The sequence below is a fragment of the Notolepis coatsorum genome (genome assembly GCF_963971535.1).
Source record: "Notolepis coatsorum genome assembly, chromosome: 13".
Classification (NCBI taxonomy): domain Eukaryota; kingdom Metazoa; phylum Chordata; class Actinopteri; order Aulopiformes; family Paralepididae; genus Notolepis; species Notolepis coatsorum.
In genome coordinates, this window is record NC_140177.1 from 33,578,520 (window position 1) to 33,605,791 (window position 27,272).

Sequence of the window (27,272 nt, forward strand, 5' to 3'; positions counted from 1 at the left end):
GAATGTCCAATCTCTGGTTGCGCAGGGAGTAAGTATACAACCTGGAATATTTAGGAAACGATAGCGATGGTACTTAAATGATTATAGCTGGATACACTAGGGGGGGGGGGGGGGGGTCCCGCTGGTTGTAAGACAGTAGGAGGGGGGGGTTAGAGAAGCCGCTGGCGGTATCCCATCTGGCCGACGGTGTCTTGGGAGAATCCAAAGTCTTGGACACGGTGCCCACAGAACCTCGGGCCGCAGACGAATACAGCTGGACCCTCTGTGGAACGGTATCTGCCGGTCCACAACGGAGAGACGTGGTGCGACCTCACGTGTAGAGCGCCGCCTCACCTGGAGTCCTCTCCGGGGGGTAATTCCAACACTCGGCAGTGTTGGCCTTTATCCATGGAATAATCAAAGCACACAAAGCATAATCCAAGCCGTGGAAGGCTCGACGTCGTCTGGGTAGAGTAATCCAATATACAGGTCCAGTCGCTCTTGGCCCGGAGCTCCTCGGATGCAATCACCACTAGGGGTCTGACCAGCCTGGTTAAGCGTCCAGATAACGTCAGGAACGATGGGGGTACTGATAACTGTAGAACTCTAACCGAACGATGCACCATACATAAATAGACTATTATTAGCTTAATAGAATACGTCCAACTCGACGGTATGGTGCCAAACTATGACCATTCAACTATTAATCTACACGATATCTCGATGCCTATTCTGGGCCAAGTAGGCCTTACTACACCGCACGTGCGTCGTGGGGAGGCTTTTGCGTCTGTCACTCTGTTGGAGGGTAAAGAACTGGACTAAAAGGAAGTTCTACTTTACGAGCGCCATATATATATGCGCTATGAACAAATAGTACCATACGTATTTCGCCCGGCATATTACTGCGCGGAACCGGGGGTTGCCTCGACATGTTAGGCGGCACGATTGAACTTGGACCTAGGGGTATGGCAACCTGGCGCCAGGTTCTCGTCCAATGGTAGAATGAAACTATTATGGGCTGTTTAGTAGAAACGGGGATATTCAATGCATATTGTACAAGGAATATACAGGGGATATCAAACGATATACAAATACAATTAAATATATATATATAAATAAATATACATTCGGTTTAATCTAGTGATGCACGATATATCGGCCGCCGATATAATATCGGCCGATATGGCCGTTTTTTTACACATCGGTATCGGTCCGATATCAAGATAGGGCCGATATTAAAAAAAAAAAAAAAAAAAAAAAACATTTAATCTTTTTTTTCTTCTTTTTACATGTTTTGGCCTTAAATAGTTTCAAAATATCAGTCATTTCTGAAAATAAGTTACAAAAGTAAAAAAAAATATGCGTTTTGGAAAATAGCTCTTTATTTGATTATCATAAAAAAGTGTTTTCTATACAGAGATATCGACATCGGTAAATATCGGTATCGGCCAGAACAGCAATATTAATATCGGTTATCGGTATCGGCCACAATTTTCACATCGGTGCATCACTAGTTTAATCTGATCCTTCACAACAGTATGCATTCCTCTCCCTCCACTCCTCTACTTAAAAACCCTTAGATGCTGTGTATCATAGCCTCTCCCTGCACCTAAAACCCTTAGATGCTGTGTATCATAGCCTCTCCCGCCACCTAAAAACCATTAGATGCTGTGTATCATAGCCTCTCCCGCCACCTAAAAACCATTAGATGCTGTGTATCATAGCCTCTCCCTGCACTAAAACCCTTAGATGCTGTGTATCATAGCCTCTCTCTCCATCTTAAAACCATAAGATGCTGTGTATCATAGCCTCTAGGGGTGGGAATCACCAGAGGCCTCACGATACGATACTATCACGATACTTGAGTCACGATACGATAGTTGCGATACTAAATATATTGCGATATGCTGAGTATTGCGATATTAATATTGCGGTATTTTGCGATTTATTACCTTTTTTCAACTGCAAAGTAAAACTTTGTCAACGTGTTTTATAGGGATGCACCGAATGGGAAATTCTTGGCCGAAACCGATACCGAAAATAGAAAACAGTTGGCCGAAAACCGAATGCCGAAAGGCCGAAAATGATTCATAGAATAGATTTTTTTTTACCAATGTTGTTCAGCTACCTGATTAAGGAAAAATATATGATTATGGCAAAACTTAACTTAAATAATAAATAATCACTATTATGGGTCCATAAAACATTTATTCAGCACTTCTGAATGCATACAGTACATTAATTCCAAGTCAAGTGCATTTTCTTTTCTCTGTAGGATAACTACAAAGTGCATTCAGAACAAAGCCAATGTGCTTTAAAACTGCATAAAGATCTGCACACATGAGAGGGAGAATAGCTTATAGCAGACTTAATGATGTTACTGTAGTGGCTACAGTAAGCATTTTATATAAAAGTACTCCCTCCAATGTACAGTAAATTACCTAGTATGGTTGTCAATATTCCAATGTACAGCTTTGCTTGTACAGTGTTTCCCCCCCCAACCCCTCCTACCCAATGTGAGATGTGAGAAACACAATCCCTCCCCCTCTCGCTCTGAAGAATATGCATATTAGATCACTCAGTGATTAACCGCGACGGGCATATAGTAAATAAGGATATAAAGCATGTTAAAGACGCATTTATTGGACGCGTTGCGCGCAGAGTTTACATAGAAATAGCGCGACTCACGAGTCCCAAGAGGAGTTATCATTGCGCATGTAATGACTGAAGCCGCGTTTTGATGACATCATCACAACAACACGCGTTAAGTTACAGGTTGTTTCTGTTTCGGTGATATATTTTCGGTGAAAAAACTCTTTCGGCCGAAAGGCCATTTTTAGCCATTTTCGGCCGAAAACCTTCGGTGGCCGAAATTTCGGTGCATCCCTAGTGTTTTATCTAATAAAATAAAGTTCAGTCTGTTCATCTCACTTCAATAATTTTTATTGCAGAACATGGTATTTTCTCAAGCAGACATGTAAACACTGTAATCTGTGTTGCATGTACCTTACAAACTGAACTGTTTGTATTACAGTCATATTCCAACTTAACTGAATGCACATGCGTGTGTGTGTGGACTACTGTACTATTACAGGTATTGAAATTAATAATGCAACTTCCTTATAATTTTTTATTTAATTTTTTTTTAATAAACTATTTAATATCGATACTTGGCGTCCCTGTATCGATACAGTATCGCTGCGCAAAGTATCGCGATACTACTACGTATCGATTTTCCCCCCACCCCTAATAGCCTCTCTCTCCATCTTAAAACCATAAGATGCTGTGTATCATAGCCTCTCTCTCCATCTTAAAACCATAAGATGCTGTGTATCATAGCCTCTCTCTCCATCTTAAAACCATAAGATGCTGTGTATCATAGCCTCTCTCCATCTTAAAACCATAAGATGCTGTGTATCATAGCCTCTCCACCTTAAAACCATAAGATGCTGTGTATCATAGCCTCTCTCTCCACCTTAAAACCCTAAGATGCTGTGTATCATAGCCTCTATCTCCACCTTAAAGAGGCTGAGAGGTCTGCTCTCTGGGTGGTGTTCCTTAGGACGGCTGATGTGGCTCAGCTCTGGTTGATTTATCACATGCTTTCCTCACAGCGGAACAATAGGATTCGGGTTAGAAATCAGCGAGGTGGCCCTTTTTAGATCAGGTTTCTCAGTTTGACCTCTCCTGCTGTTCTTGGGTCCGTTTCTCTGGGAGAGCTTTACGTAGAGGCAGGGGGGCTGAACTGACCTCAGAACTCTATACTCCGAGTGTGTGTTACAGTAGACTATAATAACACAGATCTGGACATTGGATCTGAACTCACACTGTTAGACACACACTCACTCACTCATACGCACGATGTTAAAACCTCTATCTTTCTCTCTCCCTCCCTCTATCTTTCTCTCTCCCTCTTTATATCTTTCTCTATCTATCTTTCTCTCTATATTTTTCTCTATCTCTCAACCTTCTATGTCAAGGAAGTTAAATTGATACACATCCGATTAAATTTATCACATCAGACCCCCATTTGATCAGATTTGGTGTTACGGGTGCCCCGTCCCAGACTGTAGGTGTTGGCCTGTAATTCATAACTGTCTATACTGTAGGTGTTGTCCTGTAATTCACAACTGTCTATACTGTAGGTCAGGGCTATTCAACTGGCGGCCCGCGGGCCATATCCGGCCTGCGGCATGATTCTGACCGGCCCGCCAAAGATTACATGATAATAATTTTTTTTTAATTTTTTATTTTTTTTTTTCATGTCAACGTTAACACGCACAATTGAGCCAAAAGTCACTCAATTAATGACAGATTTCATTGATAAATTGAGGGAAAACTTTGCAAGTCGATTTGATGATTTTGACATGTCCAGAGAATTGATGCATTTTGTGAGCAACCCATTTGCCAATGTAGCTGCTATTTCCACAAAAGGACAAGAGTTCCTTGCATTACTTCACATTGATGAAGGTCTCCTGCAACTTGAAATAATTGACATGCAAGCATCATCTGCTCTGAAGCAGGCACTTGAGAATGAATCCACCACAACATTTTGGATAAAGTGTATTCATGTCAAGACATTCCCCAAAATAAAAACGCTGGCAATATCTGTGCTAACAATGTTTGGCTCAACGTACACCTGTGAATCCTGTTTCTCTCACATGAATGCCATTAAAACAAGCAACCATGCCTCCTTGACAAATGAGCATTTGCATCACTGTTTGCGGGTAGCCCTCACTTCCTATGAACCCTCTTTCTCTGCCATTGCCCAGTCAAAGAAGTGCAATCGCTCTCATTAGATGTGTGTATGTAGGCTAGGCCTGTCTGCCCCCCACCCCCCTGATGTTTGAGAGTTAAGAGTCGACAATAAGTGCTAATAAGATGCTGTGATTTGCTGTTGTTGCACAGACATGAAGCACTTTTTCATAAGCTCAGCTGCACTATAAATGTGTTTTTTTGTTCAAGTGTTGATGTTAGAATGTTCAGATGCACATCATGCACTTGTTTGCTTTTTATTTTATTTTTTTATTGAAATGTTGAAGAGGAGATGTTGCAGTTGTTGCACAGTCATAAATGAAGCACTTTTTGCAGGAGATGTTGCATGTGGCACATAAATGAAGCACTTTTTTTGAAAAGTATACTACTTTTGCAATGTAGTTAAAGGGGAACTATCTTATAAATTGCCTTTTTCAGTGTTTAGCATTGTTTCCTAGCTATGTGGACTTATATTAATATGATCTATGTCTCTAATTCTCATATTGGCGCATTCTTCCAATTCTCCTCTCACAATATTCACCCTCACTGAACTGAGGCCCCGTTTAGACGGAAACGCTAGCAGGTGAATCCGCAAAAATATTTTTTCGGATGTGCCTTTCGTTTATACGGAAACGGTGTTTTTACGGGGTGAAACCGCAAAAAAGTGAGACTACCTTCCAGGGTGGAATTCCTAGAAACGCTAAACCTTTGCGCTCTCATCTAAACTGTCAAACCGCATAAAACGATGACGAAAGGGTTGTCACGGCTCTGGTCGCGCGTACTGCTTTCTAGGGCTGGGCGATATGACGATATTATATAAATATCGGGTACAGTTCATTAACGATACACTTTTTCAACGTATCGTGGATATCGTGATGTTTTGCCCAAGAGGATTGTGTCGCGTCAATCTGTCCACACGTTACTCGTTCATATCTCAGCCCGTGCTGAGATATGCCCATTCCGCGGTCTGTTAATAAAGTTTTCAATCAGACAGATGTATGGAAAGGCTTTTATTATAACATTCGTTGTAGTAAAATCATTATGCCTCATTTAGTCATCCTGTGGAGCACTGGTCTCCTACTCGACGGCCGTGGGGAGCTAACGTTAGTAGCTTTGTTGTTGTTCAGCACACAGGACATTCAGCAAGTCAAAACTAATAGCGCTTGCCGATTGGTGCTAAGAACAGCAGGGCGGGTGCAAGCGGTGTGACGTCATTGGCAGACTCGACTGTCAATCAAAATGATTATGTTTCCGTCAGAATGAATGAATGAAAACTGTATTAAAAGGTTGCAGAATGGGTACAATACAGTACAGGAGGATGAAGACCAGAAAGACTTTCGGCTTTTTTACATAAGGGTCCTCCATTTTCAATTCATCAAAACATTTAGAGACATACATATATACAGTAGTTTCATAAAAATGCTATTGATTGATTGATTGATTGATTGATTGATTGATTTAAAACTTTATTAACATATTGCAGAATGGGTACAGTACAGCTCAATACATACAATTGTTAAGGGGATGCAGACCAGAGAAAGACTTTAGTCTTGTTTACATCCGGGTCCCCCATTTTCAATTCATCATATTTCATATCTAAAGCATATAATATCTCATATGCAATATATAATCTAATAATCTAAATCTAATATATAATATAAAAATGCTAAATGCATGTGTATTTTGTTTTGTCTTTAATGTTAGCTTGCAAACTCAAATACTGTCTTGGTAAGCCTCATAATGAATTGTTTGGGGTAAAAAAGAAAAACATCGTGATGTGTATCGTGTATCGCCGAAAGGTCAGAAAATATTGTGATATCATATTTAGGCCATATCGCCCAGCCCTACTGCTTTCATCACAGGCATGCGCCAGCGCCGCCAGTAGCCTAGAAGCGTAAACAAAGCATGTCTGATTCTATCCATGGCGATCACCTGAAGGCTACATTGGCAGTACTTTTAACCCTTTCACTGCCACACGACAGAAGGTTAACCCTTTACTATCACACAACCGGCTGTCGTGTGGCAGTGAAAGGGTTAAATACACAAGAATCTGTCCCGCGGCGTGACTGGACCCAATGTCTGTGAGTGACTCTGCTTTGGTCCAATCACATTCCCCATCCACAGTCTGCGAATCAGAGGCAGAGTAGGGCGGGTCTTCACAGCACGTCATGTGACATATGCGCCAATCGTGTGACAGCGGGGCTCCGTCGTTACAGCCTCGTCTGCACGGAGAATTCCACCCCAAAACGCTTGTCTAAACGCAAAATTAAAAGTGAAACCGCAAGACGACTTTTGCGGTTTCTGTTCAGACTTCCATCCCAAAACGCTCGTCTAAACGTAGCCTGAGTCATCTGAAAATGTGCTGATTTGTGATGTCAGAGAGACACCGCTGCATGATAATCAGCTGAGTTTCCACACAGTTCCCACTGTGGTTGGAGCCCAGGCTCAAAACGGCTTAAGATCTTGAGGTAGAAAAATGCTGTTTTTGAGTACTTGATTAGAAATACAAAACAATGAATTAAAAAAAAAAAAAAAAACACAGGAATTGTGTAAAAGTGCCCAAATAGTGAAAGAAATAGTAAAATAGTTCCCCTTTAAATAAAAGTTGTGAAAATGTGGTTGCGTGTTGTGTCAAGTGTACATATATTCATAGCACGGGGAGGCGCCGTGGCAGTCCGGCCCCTGGCTCCTTGGGTTTCTGACAATGTGGCCCCCTGAACAATTTAGTTGAATAGCCCTGCTGTAGGTGTTGTCCTGTAATTCACAACTGTCTATACTGTAGGTGTTGTCCTGTAATTCACAACTGTCTATACTGTAGGTGTTGTCCTGTAATTCACAACTGTCTATACTGTAGGTGTTGTCCTGTAATTCCATAACTGTCTATTAGGGGTGGAACGGTACACATTCTAAAGGCCTCTGCATGCTACAGAGACTGCAACGCAACTGCAACACAACATCAGCACGACTTCAACGCAACATGTTGTAGAGGGTGTTGTAGAGTGTGTTGTGAGGATGTTGCGTACCTCTCCCCAAAATCTAATCTGAACAACCTTGCGTTGATGTTGCGTAGCAGTGATTGGTTGGTTAGCGAATGGGGGCGGGCTGTCATAGAATAATATTAGAATACCATCCTCCATTGTTGTAGCCAGCCAGCTAGCGTTGATGCTATTCAGAATTTATTAACATAGCTACTACAACAACACAGTAATGTTAATATAATTACATGCATCATTGTTTACAATGAACGGTGGGGCTAATCAAAAGGACTGGACACAGGGACAAGTTAAACAGCAATCAATTAATTTAATATAACAGGTAGTTCGGGCTGCATTTTTGTGCCTACAACCACAGCCACAGGGATATATCCGGCTTTGACGAGCTCTCTCTCCTGCCGATTAAATTCAGCAGCTCTTCCTCGACCTCGAGTGCCTGTAGCTGCCTGCATTTGCACAAAGGCGTCCATCCCTGCTGCTAGCTAACGTTAAAACTAACCTAAAGTTAGTTGTTCACCAACAATCTATTCTACAGACATCAACAAACACAGAAGTTACACAAGCAGAATACATCACAAATACTTCCGGTCAGGGGATTTCAAAATAAAAGAGCGACGTCTAAAAGCACCGTAAATACGTTTATTTTGTACATTATCTAACGTTAACACGAACCTAAACTAACTTTACATTAGTTTAGGTTTGTGTTAACGTTAGATATTGTACAAAATAAACGTATTTACGGTGCTTTTAGACGTCGCTCTTTTATTTTGAAACCCCCCGCCCGGAAGTAAAAATGATGCTTATTTTTCTGCTTGTTATCAATGGGTTGGTTGAGAAGGGAAGTTTCATCTATCTAGGGAACCTATAGCTACATCCGGGGTACAATGTTGCATAGGCTGCTCGTCGATGTTGCAGAAGCATAAAGGCAGAGTGTCTGCAACACTGTTGCATTGTCGATGTTGTGTTGCAGTTGCTTCGCAGTTTCTGTAGCATGCAGAGGCCTTAACCGTACACCGTTCGGCATGACCTCCACTGTTCGGGGTGTGTGTGTGTGTGTGTGTATTGTACGGTTCAGGGGATGCGAAAAAAGAAAAAAAAACGTCATTTGGCAGGGAGGTGACGCCAGCAGCAGCAGCAGGTGCTACTCAGTTTGTGGAAATGGCAAGGTTTGCAAGGAAATGGCAAACCTCTTAGGGCTGTCAGTTTATCGTGTTAATTAGATTAATTAATCACACAGGACAGCAAATTATCGCGTTATGAAAATGTACTCAATAATTTATTAAAAAATATATTCGTTTTTTTTTTGTTTTTTTTATCTCATTCATTCCATAAGGATGTAGAATAAACATTTACAGACTATTTTTTTTTAATGGTCCATTTGCATGTTCTTGGTATATGATTCTAGGGACATCTATGGATCTCAGGGAATGTATTCCCAGTGTCAGAAATACTGTCTGTTACTGAGAATAGCAATTCAATATTTTTTTTTGACTGAATAACACCATGCTAAAATGGACCAGACCTGAAAAATCTAAGCAAATGAATAAAGGGAAGATGATTAAACAGAAGGTTTTGTAGATACAGTACTGAATTCTACCATCCGGACACATGCAATTTGAAATATGATTATAGAATATAAAATATCAGGCCTAAAATGGTTATGCGAATCCAGTAATTAATTAGATACATTTTTTGAATCGCCTGACAGCACTATCTTCATTACGACTTTAAAAACATAGCCATTAAGTTAACATTACATAGGCCTACACACATCTTGCCATAACGTTAGCACGGTTTGTACAACACACTTTAACTATGGTAGCCCGCCAGCTCTAATACAGCCAATGTTACCATAGCTAGTAGCTACTAGCTAGCAGAGGAGAAAATGGGAGTCTGAGAGGCGGGGTGTTGAAAGACAATGATAGGCGTTTATTCAACATCCATGAAGGCTAACATACAACTGTGTTTACTAACCCCAACCGGGACTATTGCCGCTTTTCCACTGCATGTTATCAACTCCAATCAACTCCGGTAACGTTAGAGTCGAGAAGGTCTGAACTCTGAAGGTAGTGGTACCACACGCTAAATTGTCCATGCTTACCCGCCAACCCATAGATGGTTCCAACTCACCGAATTACGTTAATCCACCACAGTTGCACTCAATATTTAAATAATGTTAGTCTAAATAAATGTAGACAGATAATGTATGTGTATTTTAAAAATAGAATGAACAGAGCAGTGTTGTTTTGAAACAGTACAGTGTGTGTGTGTTAGTTTGATGTATGCTGCATTTTATATTGATGGCCTTCTAATTTGTTTATTTATTTATTTTAAATAACAGTGACACTTTTCCTTTTGATAAGAAATCCAGCCATATTCCTTTCATTGTATTTCAAATACTGCACTTTAATTTCAAGCGGAAAACTAATCTTTCCATTAAGAACTGACAATCAGGGAATTTAAACATTGTTGACATTGTTTTTTTGTGTTTATTTTAACTCATTCCGGGCCAACAGCGCCCTCTGCTGATGGCCCTTCCGTGCCAATGCTATATCCAATGGAGAATAGGACTTATTTGCGAGTACTTAAAACATATCAAATATAATAGCAATAGATCTAAATAACACAGTGATCGTCAATGAATTGCTTCCAGTCAACATGCACGAAACGGATAATTTTTTCATACATAAACTTCCATTTTATACCGTGATGAATATCAATATATTTCTAGAGCGTTCTGTCTCATCTCAATAAACTCCAGCAAATTGAGCTTAAATGTATTTCCTTAGAAATCGTGCCATTTGTCGCTTGATTTATGAGAAATAAACGCTAGATTATCGATATTATATGTGTCCTTATGCACGAAGATAAGCGGGGTCTGAAAAATCTCTTCTCCGTACTTTGGTCGGCGCGAACCTCACACACACACACACGCGCGGTCCGATGGCGGTGATAGGAACATCTGACTACCCCAAGATTCGTAACATAAAGGCCTTACCTCACATCTGATGTCATGCAAAAAGATTAATCCAATTCCTGATCGCCATTCCAAATATCGATCGCGTCCATTGATCCAACGTTATAGTCCAAAACACAATGATCCACGATGCTCCCAGAGGGGGGACTCAATGCAATAGTATCCAGCTGCATGCCCGAGAAGTAAAACCTGGACCCGACTTATTTTTTTGATGCACAGTCCCAGCCAATCCAATCCAATGATGTGCAATACCATCCGTGAGACGATAGGTGGCGGTATTTGCCCTTTGCGAGCTCAGACCCATTCCCAATGATAACGTCAGGCTGGATGGATGAAAAATGAATGGATATCGCTAATAAAAGAAATAACGATTCAAACCTGACTATACTCGTGATTGGCACGGAAGCGATGGCGAGTTAACCCGACTATACTCATGGTTGGCAATGAATGGGTTAACACATTCTGCGCCATAAATGAGTTGACTCGTTATTGGCCGTCATGCGTTGAGCGCCAGAAATGAGTTAACTCGTTTTTGGGATCGTTATTTCATTTATTCGCTATATATATTCATAATTCATAGCTGCAGCCTCTGGTATCCTCTTCAGAGCCTGTCTGAGCTGGCAGACGGTCAACACCGCCCTCTACTGCCAGGCGGAGCTATTGCATCTCATTGAAAATGGGTTGGTGTGTTTTAGGAGGCGATCTGAGCCGGGCCGGCCCCGCTATGACGGTCATTTCATGTATGAACGAGGAGACATACTAATGATGATCTAGCGTTGATTTCAGGATGATTAGATAATCAGCCGTGATGACTGGATTACAGTAAACGCCTTTTTCTCGCCTTTTTCCTGGAATTACTGAAAAACACCCAAACCATACTCTATTCAAAACGGTATAAAACGGAAATGTACTGATGAAAAAAACAATCTGTATCGCCGGGCATGTTGACTAGAAGCAACTCACTGAGACCTGACAGCGTTATTAGACCCATAGATATAATATTAAGATATATTTTAAGCACTCGCAAATGTCAGTCTAAAACTATATCCATTGAATAAAGACCTGGCGATGAATGGGGTATCAGCAACCCCTGGTGCTGGCGGTCAATGTGTTAAAGAAAGGAAAGTCTAGTGCTGGCTGAGCATATGCATACTTTATGTTGATGGCCTTTGTCTATAATGTGGCCACAAAAATAGAAAGGTTTAATTATTTTGTTTGTTTGCACTAAGTTAATACTTTGACAAATGTAGCCTATATTTTTCAATCAGTTCGGTCTTTGTGTGCCAAACATTATTTAACACTATGATCGCCGATGATGTGTTTAGACGTCATTCCTAGCCATGCTCATTCTGCCGAAGACGCCGTAACTCGTCTTTGATGTCAATAATTCAAAAATCTGTGATAGAAATCATATTTCCCCTCCGGAGCCCTGAGACACACTGCAAAGCTCCACTCAACTCTCTAGCGGTTCAAGAGCGCCATCTGGTGGCCGATCGGCAGATCGCCAACCGGAAATTACCCTTTGAACCGGTAGTGCTCATCCATATGTGGTCCGGGCACTCGCTATCGTTACAGAGACTCCGTCTTGACACAGTGAACATCGATCGGTGCAAATAACTCGAAAAAACAACATGATTTGGACGTATATACTATTATACAACCTGGAAATGGATCGGGCATTTCTCCATCCCATAATAGAAAAAATCTGTTCCACGCTCATCTGCCAGCGGCGCGAGGAAGCCACGGTAAGATTCAGCGTTATATTCTAACGTGTTCCATATAAACTGCTATGATGAACATATGACCCACTCTGGATGAATCATCTAACGCTGCCCACGGAATTATAAACGATCCCCGCCCATCCGGTCATCATCAGATGATATGTAGTAACTCCTAGAAGCACATCCAGTTGAAATTTTTTTATCTCGCACAGATTCCTACCAAACTGTATTTGATCATCAATATAATGCATTTAGGGCTATAAATCACGTTCTGAAGAAAGCTGCAGAAAACGATAAAAACATACTTATACTTTAGACCATATTTTAGTATGAATATGTGAATGAAAAAGTTTAACGTTGCTACACCCTGAACAATACATATAGGACATTGAATGGGCCATAATAATGGCAATTTAGCAATAGAATTTAAAGTTATTCGAGTTGGTTGAAGTGTGTGTGCACACACACACACAGCACGGCCAGCAGAGGGCAGGGGAGGCGGTCCGTATTTCCCCGCACAGAGCTGAGCTGAGCATACACTAAACTGTATGCATTTCCTCTATCTCTGAGCAGCTGCTAAAGCTTAAGCAATCATAATAATATGTTACCATTGAACGATGAAGCGTTGAAGTTAACCACCGTCACTCCAGCCCACGATGAGTTCCCTGACCACAGATGGCTAACGTTTTGTCAAACAAGAGCTAAACTTGCACACACTGTCGCATTTGGACAATTAAAGGACTGGAGTCTGTTCGGATTTAAACAAAACCCTCGCGCCACGAGTCGACTCGCCAGTGACTTCATCCAGCACAACGAGACTACGAGACGGAGGCACTTCTTTGGGAATGTAATATAAAACGGGGTGAGTGAGTGTTGACATTTTTTAATCCTAATGCAACTGGCTCACGTTGATACGATGGTGCCGGGCTGCCGGCCGGGCTAACTAGCTACCGTTAGCTCACGTCCAGGGAACAAACTTAACTTTTTGACTTACCAGCCATTTGGCTGGTAGATTTAAAAAACTACCAGCCGGGCAGATTTTTTACCAGCCAAAAATTATAAATAGCTTTTTAGTATATCGCCATGTGTTATTATTACTATATAATACTCTCATATGCTATTTTCAATTAATATCATAAACAACATAAGGAATATTAGCATAATTTTGAGTGGACTGAAGGAATGATAATAGTTAATAGTTTTAAATGCAAATAATTTATTGAAACATAGAAGTGGGGTCGGGACACACACACACACACACACTGTTTCAACTCACCACCCCCGCATCATATTGTAGTCTGTCTTCAAACTTCCACTCCTCTCGAAACTTTTTTATATTTGAATATCAACATTATCTGTCCATCCTCAGTAATCCTCAGTTTACTATAAATACTCCTGTCCTGAGTCCTGACTAGTGACTTCGTCGTCTTTCCAAACGCACACACACAGGGAAGGGGAGAGTGCCCCCCCATTTCCCTTTCCCCAGTCCACACTGTCTGCTGTTCTCTATGGCTCTGCGCCTCTGCCTCTGATCAGGATTAGCTTGTTAGCTTACGCTAACGTTGTAGTGATTGTAATGGTACATAAACGTTAATTTCAGGCGATGTGGGCATAAAGGAATGGCGCCGGTGGAAAGCATGTAGATGCATTCGACCCGTTGTGAGAAGAAAAAAAACACCATAGACTTATTTCGAGTCTGTAGGCGCACTGCTGTGTTAACGCTGCTCTGCCTTCAGAAACACGGACTGGTTTCAGAAACACGGACTGGGCGGATATCATATGACTCGCGGAGTTGCTACAGGTTTTTCAAAATAAGAGTATCATATTAACCTGAACGTTGCTAGCTGCCGGAGCCATATATATTATAGCTGGAGCTGCGGTTGGGGCGGCAATGAGACCCGCACAGGATTTTCAAAATAAGAGTATCGATATGAACTACACGCCAGATGGCCGGCAGACCTATTATTTTTAGTCGCCAAACGTTAAATCTACAGGCCATTGGCGCTTGGCGGGTGGTTATTTTGTTCCCTGCTCAAGTCGATACCTGGATGGTGCCGGGAGGCGGCAGTGGCTACCTTCTATGATTTGTTTACCTCGAGGTTGAAGAAAGTGCACTTTCAGGTTGAAAGAACGGCCCTAATCTCAACGTGTTTCAATATAAGCAAGCGTTATGTATGGTGATAATAACGAGTATATTCAAGTCAAGTCAAGAGTTTTAATTGTCACGGCATACAAGTATACAATGAAATGCGGGTGGTCTTGCCCGCAACGATGTGCAATACAGTGGTACAACATATAATAGAATCCAATAAAAAAAAAAACATTGTGCAATAAACAGGTAACAGGTAACATGGTGTGACATCTCGGTATCTGTACATACCGAGATGATGGAAATGAAAGTCATACCGGCATATACCGTATACCGGGGTATTAAGTCATCAATGACGGTATGACGGTGTGAAAAAAATGATACCGCCCAGGCCTACTGTCTATTATACTGTAGTTGTTGTCCTGTAATTCATAACTGTCTATACTGTAGGTGGGTAGATAACCGTGGAGAGGGTGAACCCTATGGTCGGAATGGTCATTCTTATACATTCTCTCTTTGGACTAACGTTTATTTCTGGGAACCTCCTGGAACCCTCACAATGAGCCCTGTGGGCCCCCATTGTGAACCAGTGGTCTACACAGCATGTATGAATCCGCTTAATGTGTTTCCTCTCATCAGCTGTAATGCACGTTCGTGTTTCTCTGTTAGTTCTAGATTTGATTGATTGATTGTTGAGTCTTATTGTTGTTGGCGCTAGCTTGACGCAGGCAAACAGCAAAGTTAACGCTACAATCTCTGAGAAGATTCAAGCATTTTGATTCCACCTTTCCAATCAGAATTGATAAAGAAGGTGGTGATATAGAGCTGTAAATGAACACCTAGGATACTTTTTTTTTTTTAAACACTGCTCTAGGATTATTTTATTTTAAACATGGCTCTAGGATTATTTTATTTTAAACACTGCTCTGGGATTATTTTATTTAAAAAACTCCTGGGATTATTTTATTTTAAACACAGCTCTAGGATTATTTTATTTTAAACACGGCTCTGGGATTATTTGATTTTATTTAAAAAACTGCTCTGGGATTCTTTTATTTAAAAAACTGCTCTGGGATTATTTTATACACTGCTCTGGGATTCTTTTATTTTAAACACGGCTCTAGGATTATTTTATTTTAAACACGGCTCTGGGATTATTTTATTTTAAACACTGCTTTAGGATTATTTTATTTTAAACACGGCTCTAGGATTATTTTATTTTAAACACGGCTCTAGCCTAAAGCTAACATCAGTTTCCTCGTTCTTCAACATACACAAAATACACAAAATCAATGTATTTACCATTTCCTTGAAAATGGCTTTTTCATCTGTGTATGGATAGAAACCATGTATTATAAATTAGGCTACATGAGATCATGTTATATACAGGGTCAGAACGTAGGCTACATGAGATCATGTTATATACAGGGTCAGAACGTAGGCTACATGAGATCATGTTATATACAGAACGTAGGCTACATGATATCATGTTATATATATAGGGTTGGGCATCGTTTGGATTTGAACGATTCCGATTCTCCATATCGATTCCTGTTCTGAACGATTCTCGATTCCGATTCTTTGAGGTGCAGGTCACAGCTTATTTCACAGGAGAATTTGTTTTTGTGTGAAAATTTAAAAAAAATGTCATACTATTCACATTTTCAGTTGACTTGATACAGTTTAATTTGGTTGCTGTACTGTAACTAGGGTATTAACAAAGTAAAAATTTTTTTTTTCCAGAACCGGAAGTTAGGAACCGGTTCCTAATTAGAACCGGTTTTCGGTGCCCAACCCTAGTTATATACAGGGTCAGAACGTAGGCTACATGAGATCATGTTATATACAGAACGTAGGCTACATGAGATCATGTTATATACAGAACGTAGGCTACATGAGATCATGTTATATACAGAACGTAGGCTACATGAGATCATGTTATCAAAGCTGCTTTTAATGAGGGAAATTCTAGACCTATAATAAGTATTTTACCTGTCTTGAGCAAAATCATGGAAAAGTTGGTGCATTCACAAATTCAAGAGTATTTTGTTTCAAACAAGCTTGCAACAGATTCTCAACATGCCTATAGAGCTGGTCACTCTACTTCTACTGCTTTGATACAGATTAATGACTGGCTTAAAGCTATAGATAACTATGTTGGTGGGAGCTGTGCTGTTAGATTTTAGTGCTGCATTTGATGTGCTGGACCATTCTCTACTGGTTGAGAAACTTAAATGTTATGGTTTTAACTCTTCTGCTTTAAAGTGGATACTAAGTTATTTGTCCTTTAGATCACAGAAGGTGTATCTAAATGGCAGCCTGTCCAGTAGCAGAGGTCTAGACTGTAGAGCCATATGAAATCCGTTTTTATTTTTTTCCAAATTCCATTATATTTTTTTCCAAATTCAGTTTTTTCCGTTTTAACAATTTAATAAGATATAACAGTCCATTTAATATGGCTGTCTTAAATACTTCGAAGCTTTGTTCGATGGGCATGGGATTCGAATATGAAAATAAAATTCGATTATTAAAAGAAAAAAGTTTATATACCGTAATTTTCGCACTATAAGCCGCACCTGAATATAAGCCGCAGCAGCTAAATTGAATGATGTGTACATATATAAGCCGCACTGGACTATAAGCCGCAGGTGTTTTAATGTTTAATTACCATGTAATTAGCATTGGGACACAATACTGTTGGACAAATAACAAGAATTAACTCATTTACAAGTTGTATTAAGTTTAGCAAATAAGGGAACAGATAAATAACATTTCAATGCAGTCAAAGCAATATTTCAATTTTTACATTTTCGGGTTTGGTCACGTCGAGTCACATATAAGCCGCACCGTTATATAAGCCGCAGGATCGAAAAATGGGGGAAAAAGGCGCAGCTTATAGTCAGAAAATTACGGTATATTTTTGCAAAATCAACTCTGCCTCTCTTTGTTAACTACAACAAGCAATGCTGTTTGTTATTTAAGATAAGGTCGGACTCGGCACTGACAGATTTGTGTTCATTGTGCTGCTTTTATAAAGCCTCAAATGACGGCTTACAATATTTCATGAAAGCAAAGTGTTTTGTTTGTCTAAGATTTAAAAAGGTTTAAACTTTACAGCACTGACGAAGTTGAACAAAGTGCTGTACAAGTCCCACAACATAAAAAAAAAAGAAAAAGAAAATTATTCAATTTTTATTGCTCGATTCCGTGATCGCGGATTCCATATGGCTCTAGTCTAGAGTGTGGCGTTCCGCAAGGAAGTTGCCTAGGACCTTTGCTCTTCTCTGTATTTACTAATGACCTATCTTGGGCTACCAAATGTGCTACAACAGTTCTTTATGCAGATGATTCAACATTGTATTACGCTCGGCTGCACCATCATGCAATGTACTTAATGAAGTTTTGAGCAGAGAACTTAAAGTTGTGCATGACTGGGTACTACTAGTATGTAATAGACTTGTCCTTAATATCTCCAAGACTAAATGTATTGTGCTGGGAACAAGGCACAGGTTATCTACAAATCCAAAGCTTCATTTAAACTTGTGTAATTCGGCAGTTCAACAAGTTGAAAGTACTAAACTCCTTGGAGTGATGCTGGATTGCACTCTGTCTTGGTCTCAGCATATTAATTATATTGTTTTAAAAATGGGAATAGCAATTGGTATTTCCAGGAAATGTGCTTCTTTTGTTGCCCGTCCCCTTTTATGTCAGATAGTGCAAAGTTTAGTTTTATGTCATCTTGACTATTGCTCTGCGATGTGGTCATCTGCTGCCAGTGGTGACCTCGGAAACCTCCAGGTGGTCCAGAACAGGGCAGCACGGTTGGTACTGGGCTGCTCACTAAGGTCTAATGTGAGCCGTATGCATGCCCGCCTCTCTTGGCTTAACGTTGAAAATAGATTGTTTAATATACTTGTGCTGTTCAAGTTGGTCATGAGCAGTAAAACTCCTGTTTTTATACATAATCAGATTGTTTTTAGTAATACTGTGCTGTGCACGAGCATTACACTAGAGGTTCCAGTAGTGGGCAGCTTGAATTGCCAGGTCCTAGAACCAGCGCTTTGGGGAGATATTTTATTTTTAGAGCATTAACTCTTTGGAATGGCCTGCCTCGGAACCTCTGCTGCATTTACAGTAGATTCACCTTTTAAAATAATCTTAAATTGTTTTTAAATTGTTTTTAACACTGTAAAGTAATTTTTTGTTTTAGTTTTACACTAATGTAATTTTAGCTATCTTAATTGTTACAGTAGTTTCATTATGCATTGTGTGTACTGACTTTTAATTTTGTTTTTGCAATAGTGATTGTTTTTGTATGTTTTTTTTTTTTTTTTTTTTTTTTTTTTTTTTTTTGTGGACCCCAGGAAGACTAGCTGGTTGCTATCGCACCAGCTAATGGGGATCCCTAATCAAATCTAAAATCAAAATGTTATATACAGAACGTAGGCTGCATGAGATCATGTTATATACAGGGTCAGAACGTAGGCTACATGAGATGTTATATACAGAACGTAGGCTACATGATATTATGTTATATACAGAACGTAGGCTACATGATATCATGTTATATATATAGGGTTGGGCATCGTTTGGATTTGAACGATTCCGATTCTCCATATCGATTCCTGTTCTGAACGATTCTCGATTCCGATTCTTTGAGGTGCAGGTCACAGCTTATTTCACAGGAGAATTTGTTTTTGTGTGAAAATTTAAAAAAAATGTCATACTATTCACATTTTCAGTTGACTTGATACAGTTTAATTTGGTTGCTGTACTGTAACTAGGGTATTAACAAAGTAAAAATTTTTTTTTTCCAGAACCGGAAGTTAGGAACCGGTTCCTAATTAGAACCGGTTTTCGGTGCCCAACCCTAGTTATATACAGGGTCAGAACGTAGGCTACATGAGATCATGTTATATACAGAACGTAGGCTACATGAGATCATGTTATATACAGAACGTAGGCTACATGAGATCATGTTATATACAGAACGTAGGCTACATGAGATCATGTTATCAAAGCTGCTTTTAATGAGGGAAATTCTAGACCTATAATAAGTATTTTACCTGTCTTGAGCAAAATCATGGAAAAGTTGGTGCATTCACAAATTCAAGAGTATTTTGTTTCAAACAAGCTTGCAACAGATTCTCAACATGCCTATAGAGCTGGTCACTCTACTTCTACTGCTTTGATACAGATTAATGACTGGCTTAAAGCTATAGATAACTATGTTGGTGGGAGCTGTGCTGTTAGATTTTAGTGCTGCATTTGATGTGCTGGACCATTCTCTACTGGTTGAGAAACTTAAATGTTATGGTTTTAACTCTTCTGCTTTAAAGTGGATACTAAGTTATTTGTCCTTTAGATCACAGAAGGTGTATCTAAATGGCAGCCTGTCCAGTAGCAGAGGTCTAGACTGTAGAGCCATATGAAATCCGTTTTTATTTTTTTCCAAATTCCATTATATTTTTTTCCAAATTCAGTTTTTTCCGTTTTAACAATTTAATAAGATATAACAGTCCATTTAATATGGCTGTCTTAAATACTTCGAAGCTTTGTTCGATGGGCATGGGATTCGAATATGAAAATAAAATTCGATTATTAAAAGAAAAAAGTTTATATACCGTAATTTTCGCACTATAAGCCGCACCTGAATATAAGCCGCAGCAGCTAAATTGAATGATGTGTACATATATAAGCCGCACTGGACTATAAGCCGCAGGTGTTTTAATGTTTAATTACCATGTAATTAGCATTGGGACACAATACTGTTGGACAAATAACAAGAATTAACTCATTTACAAGTTGTATTAAGTTTAGCAAATAAGGGAACAGATAAATAACATTTCAATGCAGTCAAAGCAATATTTCAATTTTTACATTTTCGGGTTTGGTCACGTCGAGTCACATATAAGCCGCACCGTTATATAAGCCGCAGGATCGAAAAATGGGGGAAAAAGGCGCAGCTTATAGTCAGAAAATTACGGTATATTTTTGCAAAATCAACTCTGCCTCTCTTTGTTAACTACAACAAGCAATGCTGTTTGTTATTTAAGATAAGGTCGGACTCGGCACTGACAGATTTGTGTTCATTGTGCTGCTTTTATAAAGCCTCAAATGACGGCTTACAATATTTCATGAAAGCAAAGTGTTTTGTTTGTCTAAGATTTAAAAAGGTTTAAACTTTACAGCACTGACGAAGTTGAACAAAGTGCTGTACAAGTCCCACAACATAAAAAAAAAAGAAAAAGAAAATTATTCAATTTTTATTGCTCGATTCCGTGATCGCGGATTCCATATGGCTCTAGTCTAGAGTGTGGCGTTCCGCAAGGAAGTTGCCTAGGACCTTTGCTCTTCTCTGTATTTACTAATGACCTATCTTGGGCTACCAAATGTGCTACAACAGTTCTTTATGCAGATGATTCAACATTGTATTACGCTCGGCTGCACCATCATGCAATGTACTTAATGAAGTTTTGAGCAGAGAACTTAAAGTTGTGCATGACTGGGTACTACTAGTATGTAATAGACTTGTCCTTAATATCTCCAAGACTAAATGTATTGTGCTGGGAACAAGGCACAGGTTATCTACAAATCCAAAGCTTCATTTAAACTTGTGTAATTCGGCAGTTCAACAAGTTGAAAGTACTAAACTCCTTGGAGTGATGCTGGATTGCACTCTGTCTTGGTCTCAGCATATTAATTATATTGTTTTAAAAATGGGAATAGCAATTGGTATTTCCAGGAAATGTGCTTCTTTTGTTGCCCGTCCCCTTTTATGTCAGATAGTGCAAAGTTTAGTTTTATGTCATCTTGACTATTGCTCTGCGATGTGGTCATCTGCTGCCAGTGGTGACCTCGGAAACCTCCAGGTGGTCCAGAACAGGGCAGCACGGTTGGTACTGGGCTGCTCACTAAGGTCTAATGTGAGCCGTATGCATGCCCGCCTCTCTTGGCTTAACGTTGAAAATAGATTGTTTAATATACTTGTGCTGTTCAAGTTGGTCATGAGCAGTAAAACTCCTGTTTTTATACATAATCAGATTGTTTTTAGTAATACTGTGCTGTGCACGAGCATTACACTAGAGGTTCCAGTAGTGGGCAGCTTGAATTGCCAGGTCCTAGAACCAGCGCTTTGGGGAGATATTTTATTTTTAGAGCATTAACTCTTTGGAATGGCCTGCCTCGGAACCTCTGCTGCATTTACAGTAGATTCACCTTTTAAAATAATCTTAAATTGTTTTTAAATTGTTTTTAACACTGTAAAGTAATTTTTTGTTTTAGTTTTACACTAATGTAATTTTAGCTATCTTAATTGTTACAGTAGTTTCATTATGCATTGTGTGTACTGACTTTTAATTTTGTTTTTGCAATAGTGATTGTTTTTGTATGTTTTTTTTTTTTTTTTTTTTTTTTTTTTTTTTTTTGTGGACCCCAGGAAGACTAGCTGGTTGCTATCGCACCAGCTAATGGGGATCCCTAATCAAATCTAAAATCAAAATGTTATATACAGAACGTAGGCTGCATGAGATCATGTTATATACAGGGTCAGAACGTAGGCTACATGAGATGTTATATACAGAACGTAGGCTACATGATATTATGTTATATACAGAACGTAGGCTACATGAGATCATGTTATATACAGAACGTAGGCTACATGAGATCATGTTATATACAGAACGTAGGCTACATGAGATCATGTTATATACAGAACGTAGGCTGCATGAGATCATGTTATATATATAAATATATATATATAGTAGTAGTAGTAGTTTTATTCAGTCAACATCTCACACAATACAATATGCACAATCATTTAACAATATTTTATTTGGCAGTGACTGAAGCATAATGCTTATACATGCCTGTCGGCCCTGTCCTATATTCTTAACAAAATTAAGACTCTAACGGTATTCTAAAAGAAAATATACAAGGTCAGAATGTAGGCTACATGAGATCATGTTATATACAGAACGTAGGCTACATGAGATCATGTTTTATACAGAACGTAGGCTACATGAGATCATGAATATATACAGAACGTAGGCTACATGAGATCATGAATATATACAGGGTCAGAACGTAGGCTCACATCATGTTACCTTTTTTGATTATGCTACAACAATGCAGTGAGGCAAGAGAGAAAGGGAATAAGAGCGACTGTAGCACAAGATTCATAACATGCTGCATAATTAAATATCAGGACAAATGAACCATTACACATTCTGCGTTGTCAGTCATTTCCCAGAGACTTCAAATATGAAAGAAAAACTATATGTACGAGACCCTTTACAGATGACTCTGCATTCAAATAGATAGGGGGGGTCAGGTCTTGTTAGTCCCGGTTATCAAGATGCTGGAAGAGTGAACTGACTTCTCTTCAGACTTTGGTATAATGACCTTGGCTTGCCCCTGTGTCTGTTTCACCTGACAGCCAGCGTGTTCTGCTCTGTTCTGTTCTGCTGGGTTCTACTAGCACACTGCCTGGTCTCTGTTGTCTACAGCATGTTCTGTTACTAAAACACTGACTGGCTGACTGACTGACTGACTGACTGACATCCACTCACACACACAGAGACACAATGACTGGTCTACTGTACTGTCCTGCTCGCTTGGAGAGAGAGTGAGTGAGAGAGAGAGAGAGGGAGACCTATTGTCCCCCTCTCCACTACCACTGCAGTAGAATAGAGTGCAGAGAGAGAGAGACTGCAGTGTCCACTACTACAGATTGATTGATTTAAAACTTTATTAATAACAGATTGCAGAATGGGTACAGTACAGTACGGCTCAATACACACAATTGTTAAGGGGATGCAGACCAGAGAAAGTCTTTCGTCTTGTTTACATCAGGGTCCCCCATTTTCAATTCATACATACACAACGACATACAGATATACACAGTACTGTTACATCCAGACATTTATGACATACAAGATATGCAATATACACAGTACTGTTTATTTACAGACAGTTTCTAAAAGAGAATATATACATTTGAGGGGGAGGAAACTGTACATTGGGGGGGTTGGGTGGGGGGGGCAGAGGTTTGGACATTTACCGGGGCCAGTTTCGAATTGCGGCCTCACGTAGGTGCTTTTTTAGAGCGGTTTTGAAGGTGGGTAGAGATTCACATTATTTTACGGCTGTGGGTAGGGCATTCCACATTGTTGTGGCATAATTGTGAAACGTGTTTAGTCCCTTGTTTGAGCCGAATCTGGATCACACAGAGGGAGAGAGGGAGAAAGAAAGAGGGAGAAAGAGACAGATACCGATAGACAGGCAAATGCAGAGAGAAGGACACAAAGAGACTGACGGATACAGAGAGAGAGAGATACAAGTTTCAAGTTTCAAGTTTCTTTAATAGTTGTCATACAGAAGTACAGAATACTTTCATACAAAATGCTTCTTACTGTTACGCTCCAGAGACTGTGCTAGACAAGATAGTATCAAATAACATAGTATAGCATGTAATTTAGAAGAAGAAAATGAGGTCACAGTGTTCGGTATAGACATATGTACAATGTTCTGAGTTACCATATAATATACAATACTATGCAGTGTACTAATGTACAGTACTATATAGTGCAAAGCAGAAATGGGATGAGGTACAATTTAGGTACAATTTACAGTAAGGTGTACGAGTTGTAGTGCAATCATTCATCAATAAATATAAAGTGTGGGGAGTGGGTGCTACAGTGTGTTTGTTTAAAGTGGGTGTGTGCTATAAAGTGTGTGGAGTGGGTGCTACAGTGTGTTTGTTTAAAGTGAGTGTGTGGATGTGTGTGCTATGTGCGTTTGGTGGTTGTTGTGTAGTGTTCATTGTTCGTTTAGCAGCCTGATGGCCTGGGGATAGAAGCTTCTTCTGAGTCTTTCTGTGCTCGCCTTGAGACTCCGGTATCGCTTGCCTGACCGCAGCAGTTCAAAGAGGCAGTTGTTCGGGTGACTGGAGTCTTTAATGATTCTCTTAGCCTTGCCCTTGCAACGCTTGTTGTAAATGTTCTGGAGGGTGGGGAGCCAGTGAGAGAGAGACAGAGGGAGAGAGAGATGGACACTACAGTGTTCACCATATTACATATCACACAGAGAGACTGTAGGACAGAGACGTACTTGTATAGTCATATACCACTTGTTCACTACATCTTGATAAACGAAGGGGAAGAAGCTGTTCCTGAGCCTGCTGGTCCTGCAGACTCCTGGAGGGAAAACAGTGGGATGAGAGGTGTTCTTGACGATGCTACTTTATGCAGCTTTGTATGGCGCAACGTATACCTTCATATTCAGTATACCTTCATATTAGGGCTGGGCAATTAATCGAAAAAAAATGCATAGACCTATGCAATCTCATTTCTAAATTATGACTATTTTCATTTTATTAAAATAATTAATTCGTTTTCTTTTTTACTTTTTACTTTACTTTTTTAAATGATGACGATTCTGACTTGAGTTATTTTGTATGTTACAAGAGACATTTAAGTCAAGCACTTTCATATATGTTATGTTTAAGTTTAAGTCAAGCACTTTGATATATGTTATGTTGTCTGTTTAAGAAAGAGTGCAATAAATGATTTTATTGAAAAAATAAGAATCGTGTGAGAGAATCGTGATCTCAATTCTTAGAGAGAAAAATCGTGATTCACATTTTAGCAAGAATCGCCCAGCCCTACTTCATATTCAGTACACCTTCATATTCAGTATACCTTCATATTCAGTACGCCTTCATAGTTCATATTCAGTACACCTTCATATTCAGTATACCTTCATAGTTCATATTCAGTACACCTCATATTCAGTATACCTTCATAGTTCATATTCAGTACACCTTCATAGTTCATATTCAGTACACCTTCATATTCAGTACACCTTCATATTCAGTATACCTTCATATTCAGTACACCTTCATAGTTCATATTCAGTACACCTTCATATTCAGTACACCTTCATATTCAGTACTCCTTCATAGTTCATATTCAGTACACCTTCATATTCAGTACACCTTCATATTCAGTACACCTTCCTGTACAATTGGGATCTAATACAACATGAGCAGCAGGCTACAATAAACAGTGTAACTGGTATAGGGAGAGATACTGGATCACAATACTGTATCACAGTCCTGGATCACAATACTGGATCACTAATCAATTAACCTCTTTCTCTCTCTCTCTCTCAGGCGTTCAAAGAGATGCTATATTCTGCCCAGGACCAGGCCCCCTCCATTGAAGGTAGCTACCACACACAACAAGCCAAATATTGATCTGTGTGTTGTGTGTGTTTTGTGTGTGTTCATGTTGTCCATCCCTGTGACCCAGTTTGTTTAACATGGAGTATTAAAGGAGAGAAACACACACAGTATTAAAGGGATATTTCTGACCTTTGGAACCCTGGCCACATTTTATACCTACCAGACCAGTGATGATGATGACTAATCTTTTCCTCCAAAAAAACAACAATGCAAAGTCAATGGGGTCGAGCTGCACACAAAGTAGATCTCAGTCCTCTTCAGTCAGCTTGTACAGACAGGAGCTCGACCCCATTGACTTTGCATTGATTTGTGGCTAACCCGCCAGAGCTACAGCATGGATTGTGCCGAGAAAGGACTCTACCGATCAACAACATTGTTGGTAATAAATTAGGTAAATATGCAGAACTATCCCTTTTAAAGAACCAGTCAGACATGTAGAGTAGAACAGACCCCGAGGTCATCAGACCGTCGGGTAAGAACATGAACCCACAGTACAGGATGTTCTCTGACTGTTGTGCAGGATCATTAGGACTAAATATGACAAGGCAGGACACTACTATGATGTTATTATTGTACAGGATCATTAGGACTAAATATGACCAGGCAGGACACTATGATGTTATTATTGTACAGGATCATTAGGACTAAATATGACCAGGCAGGACACTATGATGTTATTATTGTGCAGGATCATTAGGACTAAATATGACCAGGCAGGACACTACTATGATGTTATTATTGTACAGGATCATTGGGACTAAATATGACCAGGCAGGACACTATGATGTTATTATTGTACAGGATCATTAGGACTAAATATGACAAGGCAGGACACTACTATGATGTTATTATTGTACAGGATCATTAGGACTAAATATGACAAGGCAGGACACTGATGTTATTATTGTACAGGATCATTAGGACTAAATATGACAAGGCAGGACACTGATGTTATTATTGTACAGGATCATTAGGACTAAATATGATGAGGCAGGACACTATGATGTTATTATTGTACAGGATCATTAGGACTAAATATGACAAGGCAGGACACTATGATGTTATTATTGTACAGGATCATTAGGACTAAATATGATGAGGCAGGACACTATGATGTTATTATTGTACAGGATCATTAGGACTAAATATGACCAGGCAGGACACTATGATGTTATTATTGTACAGGATCATTAGGACTAAATATGACAAGGCAGGACACTGATGTTATTATTGTACAGGATCATTAGGACTAAATATGATGAGGCAGGACACTATGATGTTATTATTGTACAGGATCATTAGGACTAAATATGACCAGGCAGGACACTATGATGTTATTATTGTACAGGATCATTGGGACTAAATATGATGAGGCAGGACACTATGATGTTATTATTGTGCAGGATCATTAGGACTAAATATGACAAGGCAGGACACTATGATGTTATTATTGTACAGGATCATTAGGACTAAATATGACAAGGCAGGACACTATGATGTTATTATTGTACAG

General features: G+C 39.6%; 1 protein-coding gene across 1 annotated transcript in view; it reads left to right on the forward strand.

Moving 5' to 3' along the window:
* The window catches only part of LOC311238936 (xenotropic and polytropic retrovirus receptor 1 homolog), a 145,267-nt gene that overhangs the window by 42,548 nt on the left and 75,447 nt on the right, over positions 1–27,272 (forward strand). The window contains exon 2 of the mRNA XM_084327136.1: positions 25,688–25,739. Coding sequence (XP_084183262.1) covers positions 25,688–25,739 — 52 coding nt within the window. The remainder of the gene's footprint in view (positions 1–25,687; positions 25,740–27,272) is intronic.